Below are 18,453 nucleotides of genomic sequence, written 5' to 3'. Positions count from 1 at the left end.
TAGAATTAGCTTAACTTCAACCAGCTGCAATAATATGCAGCTTACATGGTAATCAGTAATAACAATATATAAACATGACAGGAGCCATTCGCCTGCATAATGAGTACTTTCACTTTTGATACTGCAGGTACATTTTGTTGTCGTATTTTGATATTTCTGTAGGCCTACTTTTACAAAGACTTTGAATGCAGGAGATTTACTTAGGGGTATTTTCAGTATCAGCGTTAGTTTTACTTAAGGATAAAAATACTTCAACCACTGGTTCACACTCAAACTAGAACCATTTTCTGCCCACAAGATCAGTTTCATAAGGCAACTTTTTAAAGAGGTTATTTTTAAGTTGCGTCAAGGTATGCTCAGTGAAGGAAAGGCTGCTGTTGCAGTTTAATTTGACCACAGTATATGTCACTATTTTGCATACTGGATCAATGGTTTATTTAGCTGCAGACTGAATGGATGTAAAACACTTTTTCTTAGAGTACTAATGAACATTTCACCCTGACCCTAATGAACCAGCTGACAGTGGAGTTGGGTGGGTGTGGATCCGGTCTGCAGGATGCCTTCTCTATGCTGCTTACTGAATCTTTAAACAAAGCAGAATGGGTCTCTTGTTTACCTCCTACTTGCTCCACATTCTTGGGATAGTCAAGTCAAGAGGCACAAGCAAGCAAAGCAAATACTTTCCTTCTTTGTTGCAACACAACACAATGTCAGTCTTCCTCAAGACATGACAACTACAACTGAAAACCTTTCAGCTATTTACTCACCGAAGCAACTGGGCTTTGTGTAAATGTGCACACACATACACAAAATACTGACACACAAAATGTATAACAAGATAATTAAAATGGAATTTATTGGCATTTTAATTTTAAATACACAATTTAGAAAGTCTAGAGCATACCAATATAATTAGTTCTTTTTTTGTGTGTGTTGTAAAACTATTTACAAAAAGTATTTTCAAGTTTGATAGAAACTGTACAGTCATCTGTCCACAGGGGGGGCCATGACGACATGGGGGTCAGATAAGTAGTGAGGTAAGTGGGGTGAAAGGCCACCAGTGTGATGTGATACTGAACTAGGAGGTTGTTTGCAACATCAGTGAAGATAACGTTTAGGTAAAAACATCTTCTCTTCATACATTGTGCTCCATAGATGTTCCCCATCTCAAAGAAACAAACAAACCAACTGTGAAAATCATCGACCACGTCATTTCCCCCCGTTTTGCATATAAAACTAAAAGCAGGAAAAGAAACAGCCAAAATTATCTTTGGAATCCGTAGTATTTTTAACAGGTTCACAGAGTCATTCTTCTTGGGTGTCTCCTTCCAGAGATCCTAGGCCTTCTTCATCTTGCCCATGTGAGAGCTGCCGTTCTCGTGGTGAGCAGAGCCGTTGGTGGATCCATTCTTGATGCTGCTGCCGTTCTCGTGGTGTTTGCCATTCGTGTACACCGCTGTGCCGTTCCGACACTGCTTCATGTCCTGCTTTGGCAACCGCTTACCCTTCACGTAAGCCTGGACCCAGAAGTTGGAGAACAGCACGAAGAAGAAGGTTCCGTACATCCAGATGAGGTGGATAACCATGGGGAACTGGTAGTCGCAGCTGTCCATGAAGTAATACTGCGTGGCGTGAAGAGACACCAGGACAAACTGGGTCTGTTGGGAGGAAACCAGGAAGTGTCACTCAAGCATGTAATATAAACAAATTTACAACAATTTGTCTCTGTGCCTTTGGAGCAAAGGCACTATATTTGGAATTTGACAGAACATGCTCACATGACCAGAGCAGTTTAAGACAAAAACTCATTCATGCTACTTTATGTTGTCTGAGAGTGAGACAGTAGTGTGTATATGTACCAGCTGAATGGCAGTCATGTATTTCTTCCACCACAAAAACTTCTGGAAGCGTGGTCCAGCAGCAGCAAGGCCGTAGTAGAAATACATGATGACGTGGACGGTAGAATTCACCATGGCATGGAAGGATCCCATTCCACCTGGAGTAATAATCACAGAAATTAGTCTGACTCAGACCAGTGAAACAAAAACCCTCTGACCTAGCAAGGAATCAAGAGGCCATTGAGGTTTTGTTCAAAGACTCTTGGTTAATCATTTTCTTATGACTAAACAAAACAGTAGGTTACAGTTAGCCCGCTCAAGGTTTTTTGAACCAGAAATCAAAGGGTGGCTGTTATATCTGATTGTACAGGTCCAAATGTACACGATTGGTAAGCAGGAACTATCCTATAACCCACCAGCTGCTTTCATCCCTCCATTAATCATTTTCAAACTCTGACAAATTTAGTTAATGTGTACTCACCAGGAGCATAACCAACTCCCCACCACCAGGTCCAAGGCATTAAGGAGTGGTGGAAGATGTGCAGGAAGGTGATCTGGCCGTGCTTTTTCCTCAAAACGAAGAAGATCTGACCAAAAGAGGATATTTTTTTTATTTAAGCCAAACTTTAAAAGACACAAGCTGTGCAGCAAGGCATCAGGTTAAATGGACTGGACTTACTGTGTCGATGAGCTCGATAATCTTGGAGAACCAGAACAGCCAAGCCACTCGGATCATCTAGCAAGGAGATTAAAAGACTTGAGTTAATAGGAGAACCATTCATTCATTAACAGTAAAGAATTGTATGAGAATTGTATACGTGGACTTACTCGAAGTGCTTGAGGGCTGTCAGAGGTATCGATTGGGTCACATCGCCAGGTATAGGTTGTGGCCCAACCAGACATAAGGAACTAAATGACAACAAGTAAGTCAGTTCATCCAGAAATGTTCAAAATATGAGAAAAGTAAATTCTTTATACATCTTTTAGACAATACATTCTTACTTCATAGACAATGAATATTGACAGTGCCACAAGCATGAAGTTGTAGACTATCATGGCTTCCTTTAGCTGGAAGGGCTTGCGATTGGCCATTATACGAGGTCCCAGGTACAGTACGAAGAACAGATAGCTCAGCAATATTGCGGTCATTGGAATAGGACTCTGCATCAGTGGATATTCCTTCAGCCTGGGATCTACAAAAATAAATAAATAAAATTACAAACAAACAATTGTACAAAATGAACTTTTTGTATTTAGTTATGTAAAATAGCTTACCCAATCCCGCCAAGAGGTAGTCATAGATATCCATGGCATGTGAGCCAATCGCCTGAATCTCCTGAAGCATGTCTGCTGTCTTGTATTGTTGTGAATGACCCACTTATCTGCAAAAAAAAAAAAAAACACAACTTAAAAAAGCACTGATAGTTTGTTTTACCTTTTCAAAGCTTTCCACCAAACCCATTACAGGAATTTCAAAACAAGTTCAAAAAGGAAATCACTATTTCAAGAACTATTCAGACCAATCTTGTATGCCAAAAACAAAGATATACATCTCAGCCATGTCATCTCATGCCCAGGTGTAGACCTTTTGTCTGTAAAAAGGACTAAACTGTAACATTCTTCTTTCCAGTCAATTTTATTCATCTTCTGTCACACCATATCATTGTGCAGCATAACAGTTTAAATGCACAGCAGTTTGCATAGTTTAATGCTTATAAAAGTGATTAACCATTTCTAGACAGCAAATAGATTTAAAAAGAAAATCACCAATAATCTCCTTCAAGGGTAGAAAAAAAATATATATAAATTATTATCACGCCTTGAATTCGTCGCTCGTGTCTTGCTAGTGATCGTCCCGTGACCAATAAATGCCTCCAAGGAGGTGCATTGTGACATTTCTTCATTTAGCTGGACTAAAATGCAATTATTGAGCTCATCCCACCCCAACCAAACACCAACCAAGAAAATCCCAGGATGGTTTGCCCCAGCTCCAACCACTCATCAGACATCGCCTGATATCAGAGAGGAGGGGTTACAGGGAACTGGGAGGGCTTCCCTCATCCCACGGTGAGGCGGCACACTATTTGTGTACAGGAGTCAAGCCAGAAGTTAAGACACAATACCCTGTCTACTGACCCTACAGGAGGCATAAAAATAAAAATAAAAAATAACACAAACAAAAAAAAAGTAAAAGGGAAGTTCCTCATCACTGAACTAAAAACACAAACTGCAGAAACAAGTTCCTCAACTACCTCAAAGTTCCTCCATGTTGTACAGTAGCCACATTTATTGGATAACTGATTCTATCAGTTCAACTACAAATATGGTGAGCAATGTTTTGCCTGTTGAAAGTGCCATAACATGCAGCATGCATGCAGGAATGTTGCTGTAGTTTTCAAGTCTGGGTATTTGGTGTTTACAAAGGCTTAACCATATCAAGTGTAAACTCTAGCATATTCACAAAGTAGAGGACAGGCAGGGTGCGGTCTCCTCTCACCGCACTGGACCCGGAGGGAGCTTGTGTTTGTTGCCTGTGTTTTCACTGCCCTGAGACTAAAGAACAGCCCTCCTTAAGCCAATATAATTAAAAGCTAATAATTTCTTGCTCAATGTGCAGGGTAGGGAGCAAAGCTCATGCAGCTGCTGCTATGAGAAACGGGAAAACAGTATAAAACAAATACTTTTCATGAGACGTCACAGTATACAGAAAATTACAGATAGGCATTCTGCCAGCAATGAGCTTTGAGCTTTAAAATTTCATAAAAATGCTTTCAGTTATCACAGGATGTCAAACAGGAAGTGTAATTTGAAAGGAAATGCAGGAAATCAGACATGGGGTGTTTTTTCAAGGGCATTTAAGCCTGCAACCACCTCAGTGAAAACTTCAATTGATGTAAAAAAACACAATTTTAAAAGTTTTTAGTCCTTTTTGCACAACAAATCAATTGGCCTTAATCTGCCTATGTTAACCTCATTTATGATTAGATTTTTATATAAAAAAGGAGGACAGAGTTTTACCTAGATTCACCTTACTGAATTTCATTATTCTTAATTTCTTAACATTTAAAAGTCAAAATATGTTTAAAGGCAGAGACTTAACAAAGAAAAGCTACAATGAAAACAGATTATATCTCACAAACTGAACATTCTTCTTTCTTTTGTAGATACCCCCTGCAGTTTGTTCACCTCAGGGTTTTTCAGTTGTTAACCACAGGGTTATGTAAACACTGCAGTATCTTTCTGGTCAATCTTCTAGTTAAGCTTGTAGGTGATTGAGTTCAGCATTCCACACCAATTTGTGACAGCCACACTCGACCCAGCTGACTGACTTCCTTCCGTTTGGTGAGGAACTGAAAAAACTGGTGTTTTTGTGCATGTGCGGGCCTCAGTGTTATCACCAGAAGTGCAAATGGTGGTGGTTGTTTGTATAACAAATCAGATACATAACATTTCAGAAAACTCTTACACATAAAGCTGTGGTTGTTTTTGAACCGACGATGAGGCATTTGGTCAGGCGCCTCACATTGCAACAAGAGCACCATCATGTCTGTGGTGAGTGCAAACATCAAGGTGCAGAGTCTGTCTTGTTCTGAGGAAAAATGCTGAACAGTTAAATTGATCAGATGATCATCTGGTCAGGTTAGTGGTAGGACCAATGTTATTATAACAAAGTGACCTTGAGTTGATAATTTGATTGCAGTAATTTCGAATGTGATGTCCAATCACACCTAAAATTTGAATTCATTATTTGTTCGGAAATTTTATGGAGTTCTTAAAGCTAAAGTTCTCCATTAACTGCCAATTATGTCAGTAATGCATTAAAGTGTGACAGTTTAGACATGAGAACAGATCAGTTTCATGGCACTAAGTGCCACTTTCAGGGGTTGATCAAATTATGTTGCAGACACTGGAACAGTGCAAAATTTGATTATTCAGAAGTCATTTGGGAGATTCTGAAAACTTCATGTGGGAATTACTGTAGTAAAAATGCAACATATGACTCGGTCTGGAGTGGATCTTTTTAATACTGACCAATAGTAAAACTGAATGTGCAAGTCAGGGGGATAGTCTTTTGATCATGACAACACTAAGAAGAAAAAAAACACTATGAAGACCCAGATGAAGATAGAAGTTTAAAGAAATTGAAAATGAAGCCCCTTCCATTCCAGCTTGGTGAAACAACAAAACCTGCCATCGACTGATGAAGCCATTTCACTACTAAACAGAAGTTTTACTGCACCTCACTGCTCTGACACCTCTGTACTACTCCTTGCATCTGATTTGCAATGAGCTCAAACATAATGACACCACCAACTGCTTCTAATCTCCACCAATTAAAGGCTTATGTTTCATCCTCAGAATTTGGACCAGTTGTTAACTGAATCTTGTCACCACTTGTCATAGTTCAGCTATATCAGCAATATTAGCAGCAAGTCAACAAGAGGACAGGAACTTCTTCATAACTGTGAGAGGGGTCCAACAAAGTGTCTGTTGTATTTTTCCCATGATGGAGTGAAGCAATTTAGCTGCAGACACATGACCACTCAAAAACCGGTCTACCTTTAGACAATGACTTCTGTGACTTCCCAGCAGAAATGTACATGATTTACAGCCCTTTGCTATTTGACAAAAATAAAGTTGTTTAATACTTCTACAAAAAAAGGTGTAACTCTTTCTAATGTCCCACCACAACCATCCACTCATTATAGGCAACCCTGACAATAAGGTGGCTAGTTCACATCTACCAAGGAGATATAACACAGTGGAAAGGGAGGGGGAACATTTCCTATGAGAACCGTGTCAATGAATCATAGGGATGGAAAAAGGGAGCTCACACTCACGAGGTAGGAGTTAATGATGAACAAACTGGAGCAAGAAGGAGGAAGAGAAAAAAAAAAAATCACAGCGGAGCAGCCTTTAGTCAAACACATAGTACAGCATCTGTTATAAAAGGACTGCCACGAGAGGACATTTTAAAACAGAACAGCCCGGGATCCTCAAATACCAAAAGAACAGAGACCTTCCCTGAGGAAAAAAGAAAAAAAAAAAAAGAAAAAAAAAAAAACACCCTGAGCTGCTCAACATGTGGGCAGGCTTAACACACACACACACACACACACACACACACACACACACACACACACAAGTTAGCTCCCCTTTTGTGCAACATTGAGCAACTTACCTTGTTGAGACTAGAAATTTCCCCTTAAATCATCAAAAGCCAGTTTGTGCCTGTGTGGATTCGTCTTTCACAGCCTCTCCTTGAACTAAAAAGGGCAGGCAGGCAGGCAGGAGGGAGGCAGGCAGGCAGGCGGGCAGGCAGGCTGGGGCGGCAGCAGCAGCAAAAAGAGAGAAAAACAGCAGAACAAGGAGAAAGAGAGAGACAGAGAGAGATGGGGTAAGGGAATGAGAAAGTAAACTGACAAAGTGTGACTGGTACAGCAGTCTTCCAGATCCCCACCCTCCCTGACTCATACAGTGGATGAATAACTAGCTCAGAGAAGGAGAGGGAGGGAAGGAGGTCGAGCCAGAGCGCAGAGAGAGAGAGAGAGACAGAGAGAGAGAGACAGAGAGAGAGAGAAAGCACTGTGTGAAAGGCGAGCGTCGAAGACAGAGTACAACTGGGGTGAGAGAGAGATGGCCCCCATTTATACCCACGCTACAAAAACACCCTCAAATAAAATGCGACTGGCTACTTTGTGACCACCGCCCTGACTTCAATAAGTCAGAGTCCCCCCCCCCCCCCCCCCCCACCACCCCTCCCTCCCACCCTCTTACTCTCCTGGACACACCCTCTATCCATGGCAATACATACAAACACACAACTCTGCCCTGCAAGTCCTCTCGGGGGGTGGGCTGATAATATTATTCACAGGCAGCGGGCGAGAAATCAGTGGCGACTCTGTTATCATGAAGGGGGCCATTGTTACGCCTTCACTGGCTCTCTACCCGGCCAACACCCATAAAGCAAAAAATAGCTTCCATTTCTCTCTCTGTGTTGAGAGATAATCAATGTCATGACTAAAATGCCTCAAACAGGAGCAAAAGTGTACGTTCCTTTCAAACTGCAGCACATCAACACATCAGCTCCCTTCTGGTTTGTCAGACAAAATTATACATATGATTTCAATTTATGTAGGCTATTATACCGTTTAGAATTGAAATTCTGCTCAATATTTGGCCCGGATCTACAACTTGTTTGCTTCATATACTCCCAAATCTAAGCATCATTATAAATACATCAAGTACACTCAAGCTCAAATGGTCATAAAACGTCAGTGTTTACTCAAGGTTGGATAGTGAAGCTAATGGCAGACAAAAATGATTGTCGCTAAGGAAGACATGACTCATACGATAATGCTTAAAATTCTTCCGAGTGTGACGTAACAAGGTTTCGCTCTCTCTGATAGGAAATCACTTACTCTGATCTTACAGTTACACCCAACTGTTCGAAAGAGGAACAAATTATAATGATAGTAATGGTGGTTGTTATGTTTTTCTGCACACAGTATAATTTCAGTCTTGTCAGCAAGTACATGGTCGATGCAGGGAAGAATGCATGGGGCAACCTTGTCGTTTCATTCATCATTTCTTCAAGTATAAGAATATAAGGATGTAGCTACTACTGCTGTCTCATCAAAACTGCACACAATGACTTAAACATGAATTTCAAAGATCAAGTCACAGATTTGTCATCAATGTGCAAGACAATGTTCACTCTTGCAGACCAATACAGATGTAAATTAGCCTTGCAAAGCTAACCCATGCTCATAAAATGTAGCTTTGGAAGGCTTATAAGTAAAAAACAAAACAGCAATAAGAACATCTTTAAATGCTATTAAAAGCATATTGTGAATAATGTTAATAAAACAAGATTTTGGCTGTTCAAATCACTGATTGTAGGTGATCTTGTCATTGAAAATGCCCTCCTCAGTGTTGCATTGTAGCTGAGACTGACTGGGCTGGTTTTACTCGTCACTGGCCTTGAGGGCATTGGGGGGTGGGGTGGGGAGCTGACACTCCAGTCCATTTCAGCCCCTCCCCCAAATACCGAAACACACCTGACAACAAAGTAGATCGTGGTTCTCGTCTATCTTTGCTGACAGCTCCATTTCAAAAACGATAGTCATCTTGCCCTGTGACACTAACACCTATTCCCACCTTGCATAAGCAGCAATGCCAGAAACTGAGGAAAGATGGATGCGGAAATGCCAATGATGGTGGTTTACAAAAGCAGTTAACTCTGTGACTACTGATATGGTTGACTTCTGAAACGTGATAGTCATCACACCTGCCCACATTCAGACTTTGCCAATATATGACTGAACGAGGACCAGTTAAACCAAAACAAACCATTGGCAGTCATGTAAAGAAAGTAAAAGTGTTTTTGTTTTTTTGTTTTTTTAACTAGCACAGGTAATTCACCCGTTGTAACTCTACTTGAGTAAAAGTCTATTTACTGTAAAGAGTAAAGATTATTCGATTATCAAGATAGTTGTCGATTAATGTTCTGTAGATTGACTAATTGACTAATCGTTGCAACTGTATAACAAAATGAATGTTAACTTGCTGGTTCCCCTTGTGATTGTTGGATGTATTTGCCAGATGATGGATACCTTCAAAATTTCTCAAACTTTACATTCAAAACTCCTCATCTTAACAACTGCAAATGGAAGATAAAAGGATGGAGCAACTTCTAAACAAATATATCTAGAGAGGCAATTCTAAAAATGATTTTACAGCAAAAAGTTGAATATTGGTTTATTTTAATAGTACATGACAATTACTGAACTCAGTTATATGAATTCATTAATCATTATATGAATATTGATTGATTTATCATCCACTGCATGGACGACATTTTAAGACAAAGTAGAAATACTTAATTTTCAGTTTTCATAAGGCTTTAGCAGCAGTGTAGAGTATGAATAGTGTAAATCTTTCACATTTTATAAAGCAATTACACACGCTCAGGAGAACAAGTCAGTAAAATTCCAGACTAGACACGTGTTGTACGTAGATACACCCCGTTTCCGGGGCTCTGTGCCAAACTAAATACATCTTGTCATTTTAGATTACAAGTCAATTCATTACAACTACTAAGTGATCGCACATCTATAAACTTCAACTTGAAATGCATCGAATCAAGTCACATCTGTTGGATGTGAATTTAAAGTGTGTTTGGCAAGCTGCTATAGCTTAATAACATTAAATTACACTTAAATCAATGCAGTATAATGAGAGATACTGCAGAGAGTGAAAACTCAGGATACATTCAAGTGTGCGCAGCAAATGCATTAAGAGCAGTGAGCACAAGTGTCCCAGAATATCCACCAGCATGTCTCACACTGGTGCGAGGAGTCTGACTTTGCTGCCAAGGCCTTTGTCGCTGTACACATCTCAGTTCGTGCTATGCCACGTGAAACCCTCCAGTGCAGCATACGTAGGTGAGCACGGATTAAATCTGGTCTGTAACGTCAGATTATTGAGGTATGGCCTTAAGATGAATATCTTATTATTGGTGGTTCCAGACAAGATTCTGCCCAGTAGATGTTTTTTTTTTTTTTTTGCAATGGTCATCTACCACAGGAGATTTTTTATTACAGTTCCACAACGAGTCAGCAGAAAAGGGTGAACTCCAAGTCTTGAATGGAGGCACCATCAATCCAGAAGAATTTCGTACTCTACCAGAGAGTGAATGCCAAAGCTACAACAGATAAAAATCAGCTAAGTGACTACTAGTCTCACATGGCAAAAACAGTAACTCACATTCCTATCAGGCCAATGGGATGACAATCTGACTTGAGAGAAAACAAAGGCATTAGTCACTCGGAGTGCTGTTCCTGGCCCAGAGGGACAACATTGTCACCTGAGGCCCATGTTTTCTCAGTCCAGATACGTCTGACATAAACTGTGTCTCAAGATTACAACCAAGATAAAATAAGCTTTACTGAAACAAAACAAAACAAGCTAGTCTCATTCCACACTGGTTACAACTCCATCTCATCCAAACTTGTCCTGCCGCCTTGTCATCGAAGGCAGCTTTAAAAACTACTGGATCATATAACTCATTCAAAACATGTCCAGCACATGCTTAGGTATGTGCTATGATGACATATTTGTCAAAAGTAGGAGAAGCCATACAAGGTTTACTCCAGCCTCAGCCTCAGGTACTATTGCTCAACAAAACAGGGTCAAGTTAAAAAAAGGCTGGAACATAAAATATAAACTGGTCTGGACTAGTAAGGGTCGTCAGCAGGGTGTGGCTGAGAGGGGTGTGAACACAAAGACATCTGCCTAGTTGGACACATGAGCGAGCACACAAAACAATATATTAATGATTTAATATCACTGGTGGATATAAGCTTAAATATTTTGGCAGACATGCAAAGAGAAATTACTGCAAAGTGTTTTATAAGCCCAAATTTTATGTATATTTGACCTTATTTTTCTGGATTTAAGTTCAATACTTTTGTAATATTTGTGTTTTTTGGTTTATTTGTTTATAATAACTGAATTTTCAGTAAGTGTAAAACTTCAGAATATATATCTGCTAGTTAGTTATTTAACAGCTTTAATACAGCATCATCATCAGATTTGTCTCAAATCTGTCACAGTTCAGTAAGCAAATTAAAAACATATTTTAAATATTTGTGTTGCGTTTGTGGGAAACACTTCTGACCAATTTTAAGACTAAACTATCAAAGCAGCCTCAAAAATCCAGTATTATACAATATTGTTGCAGTGACTCAATACTCAGTTAAAACATTATTCATTAACGTATGCTTATTAGGTTCACAAAACACTGAAAGAAGTGGCGATAACTTCCATCCAAAACTTCCAATAGACCGTTGAATAACTAAGCTATTCCATTTTTAGTAAATATTTTGGTTGTTGTGCCACTCTTTAAGAAGAAATGTAACAGGATAAATTCTGCATCTCTGCTCTATAACTTTTTTTTTTTTTTTTTTTTTTTTTTTAAATAAAGCACCTTTTGTTGCACCTAAATATTTTAAAGAAAAAAAAAAAGCATGAGCAGGTGGGGTTGAATTGTAAATTGCATAATAAGAAAGTGTTTCATCTTATGCATGTCAAACATCTGGATTTCATTTCAATGAGCAGTCAATCCACCTAACCCTCATAGCTATGAATATGCCCGTTGGTTTCCAGCCATGCATGGCTGATTTATGACGTAATAAAAAAAAATACCTGAGTCTCCATGATAAACTAATTAGTACAGTTAATCCGTTTTAAAAACAATTTAACAGACTTTAATAACTAAATACTCTGATGGTAATAACTGTTATCCGGAACAGAAGAATGTCGCTGAACTTGCCTCGAGAGTGACATGTTTACACCGTCTACTCCTTCATTGTGTTTGTGTAAGGGTGGGTGGGTGGTGGTGGGGCAGCAGTATCGCCCCTACCTGCCAGTATTCTACTCACGCCCCTCCCCGTCCCCTCTGCAGGTCTCACCGACGACTCAGATTTCTGAAACTTTCCACAGATAACAATAGAGCATCGAGTCCAAATGAATGAACTCAAACAACTGCAGCTCAGCAGGTGCAGGTGACGCAAGGAATTTGCATAGTGGCATCCTTCAGTCTGTGTCCGCACACTGATGTTTAACAGAGGGAGCTGCAATATTATGGATTTCCACCATAGTGAAAGACAAAAAGTAACAAGCTCTGACTTGAGCAATGTGTTAATTATCCCTCCGTCTTGGTAATCTGAGAGATTTCCAAGCAAACCTATAGACACAGAGGAAGTAGTAATAGGGATTGTTGGGAGGGTCCTGCTCAAAAACAAGCAATCACTTAACTAAAATTAATAGAACTTTGACATGTGGACTATCTGAGCTATAACTGCAGAAAACTACACACACAGACACACACACACACACACACACTAGTTTGTATTTAGTGCAAACAAATACTATTACCACCCAACCTGAAACTGGATTGCTCTGACGATATAAAGTTCATAAACTTTTTCCCAACTCCAAGTTTATGTTTTCAAATCAGTGAACACTTGAATGTGCTTCTCCCGAGGTGGAATGATGCACATCTGTTAGTGACATAAGGCAGCATATTGATTACTGGTTTCACATCTGTGCTAGAACATCCAGTCCAATTATAACATGTTTCATTTTATCTTTTCCCACTAGCACCCATTAGCTAAGAAGTGTTTTTTTTTTTTTTTTTTCCTTTCCCCACTCGAGAGTGTGCCCTTGTAGATGGGAGAGCATGCTAAAACTCATCAACAACTTCAGACTTGATAAATGGGGCAAGTGCAAAACAGACCTGGCAGACCGGTTGGGATTACGCAACACTTTACAACGACTGGAATGACACTCTCCATGTCTTTCAAGAATACCTCGGATGCTACTATGACAAGAACTTCCACTGTGATACTTTCAAACATGTAAAACCGTAGTAAATATTCAACTGCAATTTTCTGATACAACTCTTATGCAACAGAGAGAAATAATGGCCAGTTGTGCAAATGTCTGCTATGCAATTGAGTTGTTTTACAATTCTAGCTGTTTAACAGCACGTGGGAAAAAGCAAGCAGATATTAAAGATCAAAAACAGAAAAGGAAAAGTAATAATTAAATCTGAAAAGAACAAACAAATTATCACTGATGAAAAAAAAACAAAAAAACATTGTAGCCACACAAGCTGCACAAACTGCTGACTTTACTTTTTACCCTTGAACTGTTTACATGAGAACAAGTTAAACCACGTTACAGCTATTTAGAAGCTGCACTAGTGCATATTTAAACAACCTAAAAACTATACAGCTGGTAATATTTTAAAACAGTACATGGGAAAGCAATGCAAGTCTAGTTTCTCTGGTTCAGAAGTTTGATGAATTCTTTGCTATATACTCTTTACATAGATTTATATTGGGCAAGTGATGTCGGAGGTATAACCAAAATCTTAACAGCAACTGAGGCATTTTAATTGATACTGTATAGGTGAAGATGATTGCTCTGTGTGGGTTTAATGTTGAAGTTCTGCCCACACGTCCACCAATGACATCAAAGCAAATGTTTTCAACCAGACCAATGTGCTGAGCGGTCAATGATAATAGACAACTTCACACTTCTTCCTGTCTCACCTTTCTGTGAAAGGAACAGATTTAAGACAGTTGGTGGGGGTTTGGGTGGAACTGAAAGTTGTACTAGATGAGATTTATGCTACAACTGACTCCTTAACTGGCATTCAGCATTTCATTTGGGCAAATGTTGTGAATGTCAAAGTTGTTCAAATAGTAACCTCTCACTCCCACTTAGTGTGAAAATTTGGTGCTAAATTATAAGATCAGAGCTGCTACAAGCTTTCTGTAGATAAATCTTGTAACATAAAAATCATGAAAACTTAATTTTCTTGGGTCTCAAGTGAACCGACAACTTTCAGATCCAGTGTGACCATTTTAGTTTGCCAGAGGCCATCAGCATAGAGCCACAAGCTTGAAATGATGAGGAACACTGAAGAAGACACGATCATAAACTGTCAAATTCTTCAATGACACTTACATGCTTCGTCTCTGAAATGTAACATGATGTTTTCAATGAGGATCCTTTAAACTTCAGACTGTCTGGGAATACAATATGCATGCGGTAATGGAAAAGTGAAAGACCAACATTTTACTACAGCTACTGAGCGACCAACAGAAGGCTGTGGTCAACTGTGAAGTTTGAGTGCTGGTTTAACACACCCAAGTCAGCCTGCATTTCCATTGTCTGTTGATAAGAGACTTTTAATATCAGTTCTCCTCTTGCCTTAAATGCGAGTCCTTCAGAGTAACTGTTGACATTGGAGGCTGATGCAGAGATAACAACATGCAACGTTGAGGCGTTAACAGTCACGGTGCTGCTCTACTGTTTACATTGTTATCAGAAATACACCTGGGCCAGTTAACCTTGAGGCCCTTTGTCTTACACACACACAGTTGTTAGCGACCGTTAATGTTTACATGTCTACATAGAGTCAGTGATCCATACACCTTAGGAGACGGTCATGTGGGAACAAAAGCATCAATGAGGGCCTGCTAGTACAAGACTTGATGATGACTCAGATGATGCTCACTTGTGTGGTGAAATCCTACAATTTTAGCTTCAACAGTAAACTTGCCCCATAGTGCATAAATGAGATGTGGTTCAAAACCGTTTTGTCTTTCAATAAGAATGATAAAAATGTGCCAAGACTAACAAGGGCTGGGAAATATATCGATAACGAGGTATGTGGTCAAAAATATAGTGACATTTGATTTTGTCACCCAGCCCTTACTAACACTGCTGCATCCAGTAATAGGGACAGAGGACAAAATGATCACAGAATTTATCAGGAACGTTATCTTGATATCAAACGTTGGTGTTAATATTTACCCAAGTATTCAGATTTACATGATAAAAGATCAACTTCTGTTCAGTGAGTCAGCGTTTTAGAACAAAATCTTAAAAAAAAAAAAAAAAAGTTATGGACTACGTAGCCTACATGCTGTGGCAGATTTGAGATACGAGATTAGGCAACTTTTAATCTGCCGATGAAATACTCGAAAAATAAGACAAAAGTGATAAATGCCTGTTAACTTCTTAAAGCTCATGGCGACATCTTCAAATGTCTTGTTTTATCAAAAACATAAAGATATTCTATTTATGATCATGTATGACTCAGAAAAGCTTAAATTCCTGACATGCTAGAAACTGCGACCTGCAAACTTTTAACGTTTTTGCTTGACAAATAAACGATTATTCGATTATCAAAATACTTGCTTGATAAATTTTCTGTCAGTCGACTAATCGATTAATTGGCTGATCGATGCATCCCTATAGGAGATTATGTCAGAAGAAAACAATTAGATACCATGAACAATATTAATCCTGACCCAGCCTTCTTGAGCCAGTGACCTCAATAACCTCTCCGAATACCTTCTTTGGCAGGTTCTCTTCATGCTGAAAACAAGCATGTTTCAAAGTAAGCCCCCTTGGAAAAACCAAATCAATCATTAGTCATCATTATGTTAAACATCCTCACTTTGTTGCCACTTGTGGATTCAGTTTCAACATGAGTTAAAACAGATTCCACCAAGACTAAACAACATGCGGACATAGACTTACCACAGGAAGTAGAATGGCGCTTAACAACATACGTACAGCAGACACTATCTGTCTTTAAATGTGCTCCTTGGCTCCTTAGACTCAGTCACCAATTTGTGCCCATCTCGTAAAACAAAAAGGCACAAACTGAAGCTGTCAAGAGTCTGAGACAAGTTATTGGACGCGTATGAACCGTTAGGCACAGTTATAACATATTTGGCCAGCAGGTACAGTAAGTTTCACTTTTGATCAGTAAAAGGTGGAACAACATTTGCTATAATTCACACCTACTGAACATGAATACACGTATGGCTATGTCCTCAAACACCTCTTATCAGATGTATGACAGCATAAATCAACAAAGAGAGGACAGTCAACAGGACCATCTGCCTTCAAAGTGCAGAGTAACAATACTCTCTGTGAGGAGGGAGCCTGGCTGTCAATGAGCTCTTTGTCCGGAGCACAGGTGCAATTAATGATGAGATACAGGATCATAAAAGGCCCAAACAGAGCTGTAACTAACCTAATTAGTATGCAAACTGAATCTCTAAACACACGTTTTCAAGGAAGACGCATTTTGGCACAGCACACGACACGAGGTGAGGGGTGACTCAGGCTACTTAAATTCTCTTAAAAAAAAAAAAAAAAAAAAACTACTCTCATTTTACAGTCTAGAATAAGTGTTTTATTAGTATAAGATATTTTACTTATATAGACAGACAACAAAAAAAAACACCTGAATGAGTATATCGCTGCGTAAAAATTACCAAAGCGCGCCTCCATCTCTCCCCGCCTCCCCTCCCAAAAAAGGTATAAACGCATCTGAAGTTAAACCTCATTGACGTATTAAGTCAATATTTGGCAAACTGTTAAACTGTGTAAGAACAGTTTAAGAAGTTACTTACTTGTGCTGAAATAAACGCGCCGAGACTGTCGAAGGCAGGTAGGTAATACGGCTCAGCGCGTGTTTGAAGTTAGCTCCGCTTCCTCTTCCTCTCCGCTTAAATCTTCCTCCTGACCCAACCCTGAGATGGAGCTGGAAAAAGGTGGAGTCATCTCTACACTGCTGTGAGATGGTCGCCCAATATGGACGTAATCAAGTGACTGTATCGGATGCCAGTCATCGCCGAGTCGAAATCGGTCCGTGCTGCTGTGAATTGATTACTGATGCGCGCTCATCCCAATAAAAGTGATAATTAGCTCTGAGTAGGGAGTGGAGCCGTTATATAGTGGTTTATATTATTACACTCCTAATAGTAAATGAACACCGATATGCTGTCAAGAAAGTGATATTTATAGAGTTTTTAGTTTATTACGGTTTATTTAGCCTAACCTTAGGAAAGGGAGGACATTAAACACACAACTAGAAAAATGTCACGAATAACATATTGAAGTGCAATTATAGAGAGAGCAAAGATGCAACAGTCCAGGTAAGTGGGGTGATATCATATAACAAAAATATATAATAAATACCTAAATTATCATGTTAAAACTAGTCTTTGCATCTGCAATATATACGATAATACAATGAGATAGAAAGCACATCTGAGCTTCCTGTTGCCATGTTTCCTGCTATTGTTTTAACAGCCTTTATCTTCCTCACTGCAGAGGTAATAATTCACTCAACAGTATCATCATTCTGTGGTTTCATATCAATGAATGACAGAACTGATCCCGAAAAAAGATAAGGGTCTCCTTATGCGTCTGTCAAACAACAGAAACCAGATGTTTTACATAGTACACGCTATATAAACCATGCCTCAGCTCAGGTATGTGTTTAGTGCTCAGTATGTTATGTAATACATTTTAAATTAAATACAAAAAGGATATGATGCTGGTTATTTCATGCAATCCGAGTGTTGCAACCTGTTGAGGGGAAGTGGTTTGGATACTCAGCTGACCTCAGGCTGTTTCTAGTGAGCTTCACACCTCTGAAAATGGACCATCTGTATTGAGCCTGCAGCAATGTTGTAGCACAAGGTGTAGAGACATCTACGAAGCTTGTGTGATCATAAATCATCCACCTGTGTGGTAGTAAATTGTCCACCTGCTGCTCTAAGTGCAGGGCCTTCTTTCATCTGGGGCCCCGAAGGTGACCTTTCAAACTAGAGGGGACAACTCCTCCTCCACCATCAATAATCTTTGGATAGTTTCAGTACAGACATGACACATATTTCAACACAGAAATGCACAGAAGTGTTCTAATAATCCAAACAAAGAATTGACAATAAAATTCAAGAATTTGGTGTCTGATTCAGCTATATTAGTAAAATATGTACCTTATATAAATATAAATAATATGTGACTTTTTCAAATTTAACATAATGACCTTTTTTACAGTTCAGACCCTACTTTGCCCAAATCAACAGGTACAACTGTGTCATTAAACTTTGTGGGGTTTTTTGGAAGCTTTGTGAGGAATTTGTGGGGCCAGTTTAAGTGCTCAAAGTGACATGCATCATGTTTTTGGTGAATGATGACAGATCACTGAGTGACAATTAAAGGTAAAAGA

At 39.3% G+C, this 18,453-nt stretch overlaps 1 protein-coding gene across 3 annotated transcripts; it reads right to left on the bottom strand.

Annotated features, from left to right (window-relative positions):
• Positions 1 to 829: 829 nt before the first annotated feature.
• Positions 830 to 16,991, bottom strand: elovl1b (ELOVL fatty acid elongase 1b). Of its 3 annotated transcripts, XM_067597172.1 has the most exons (9): positions 16,847 to 16,991; positions 7,021 to 7,162; positions 3,114 to 3,220; positions 2,841 to 3,031; positions 2,667 to 2,747; positions 2,518 to 2,574; positions 2,320 to 2,425; positions 1,860 to 1,996; positions 830 to 1,658 (listed from the first exon to the last, which is right to left on the bottom strand). In XM_067597172.1, the coding sequence occupies exons 3-9, from the start codon at positions 3,181 to 3,183 to the stop codon at positions 1,338 to 1,340; spliced, it is 963 nt and encodes a 320-aa protein (XP_067453273.1). In that variant the 5' UTR covers positions 3,184 to 3,220; positions 7,021 to 7,162; positions 16,847 to 16,991; the 3' UTR covers positions 830 to 1,337. The 3 variants fall into 3 exon arrangements, with proteins under 3 accessions (XP_067453273.1, XP_067453275.1, XP_067453274.1); XM_067597174.1 differs by lacking the exon at positions 7,021 to 7,162; XM_067597173.1 differs by lacking the exon at positions 16,847 to 16,991 and having other exon boundaries at positions 7,021 to 7,393.
• Positions 16,992 to 18,453: the final 1,462 nt, after the last annotated feature.

This window comes from Thunnus thynnus, chromosome 8, assembly GCF_963924715.1.
Source record: "Thunnus thynnus chromosome 8, fThuThy2.1, whole genome shotgun sequence".
NCBI classification, from domain to species: domain Eukaryota; kingdom Metazoa; phylum Chordata; class Actinopteri; order Scombriformes; family Scombridae; genus Thunnus; species Thunnus thynnus.
This window is presented reverse-complemented; position numbering and strand designations above follow the sequence as displayed.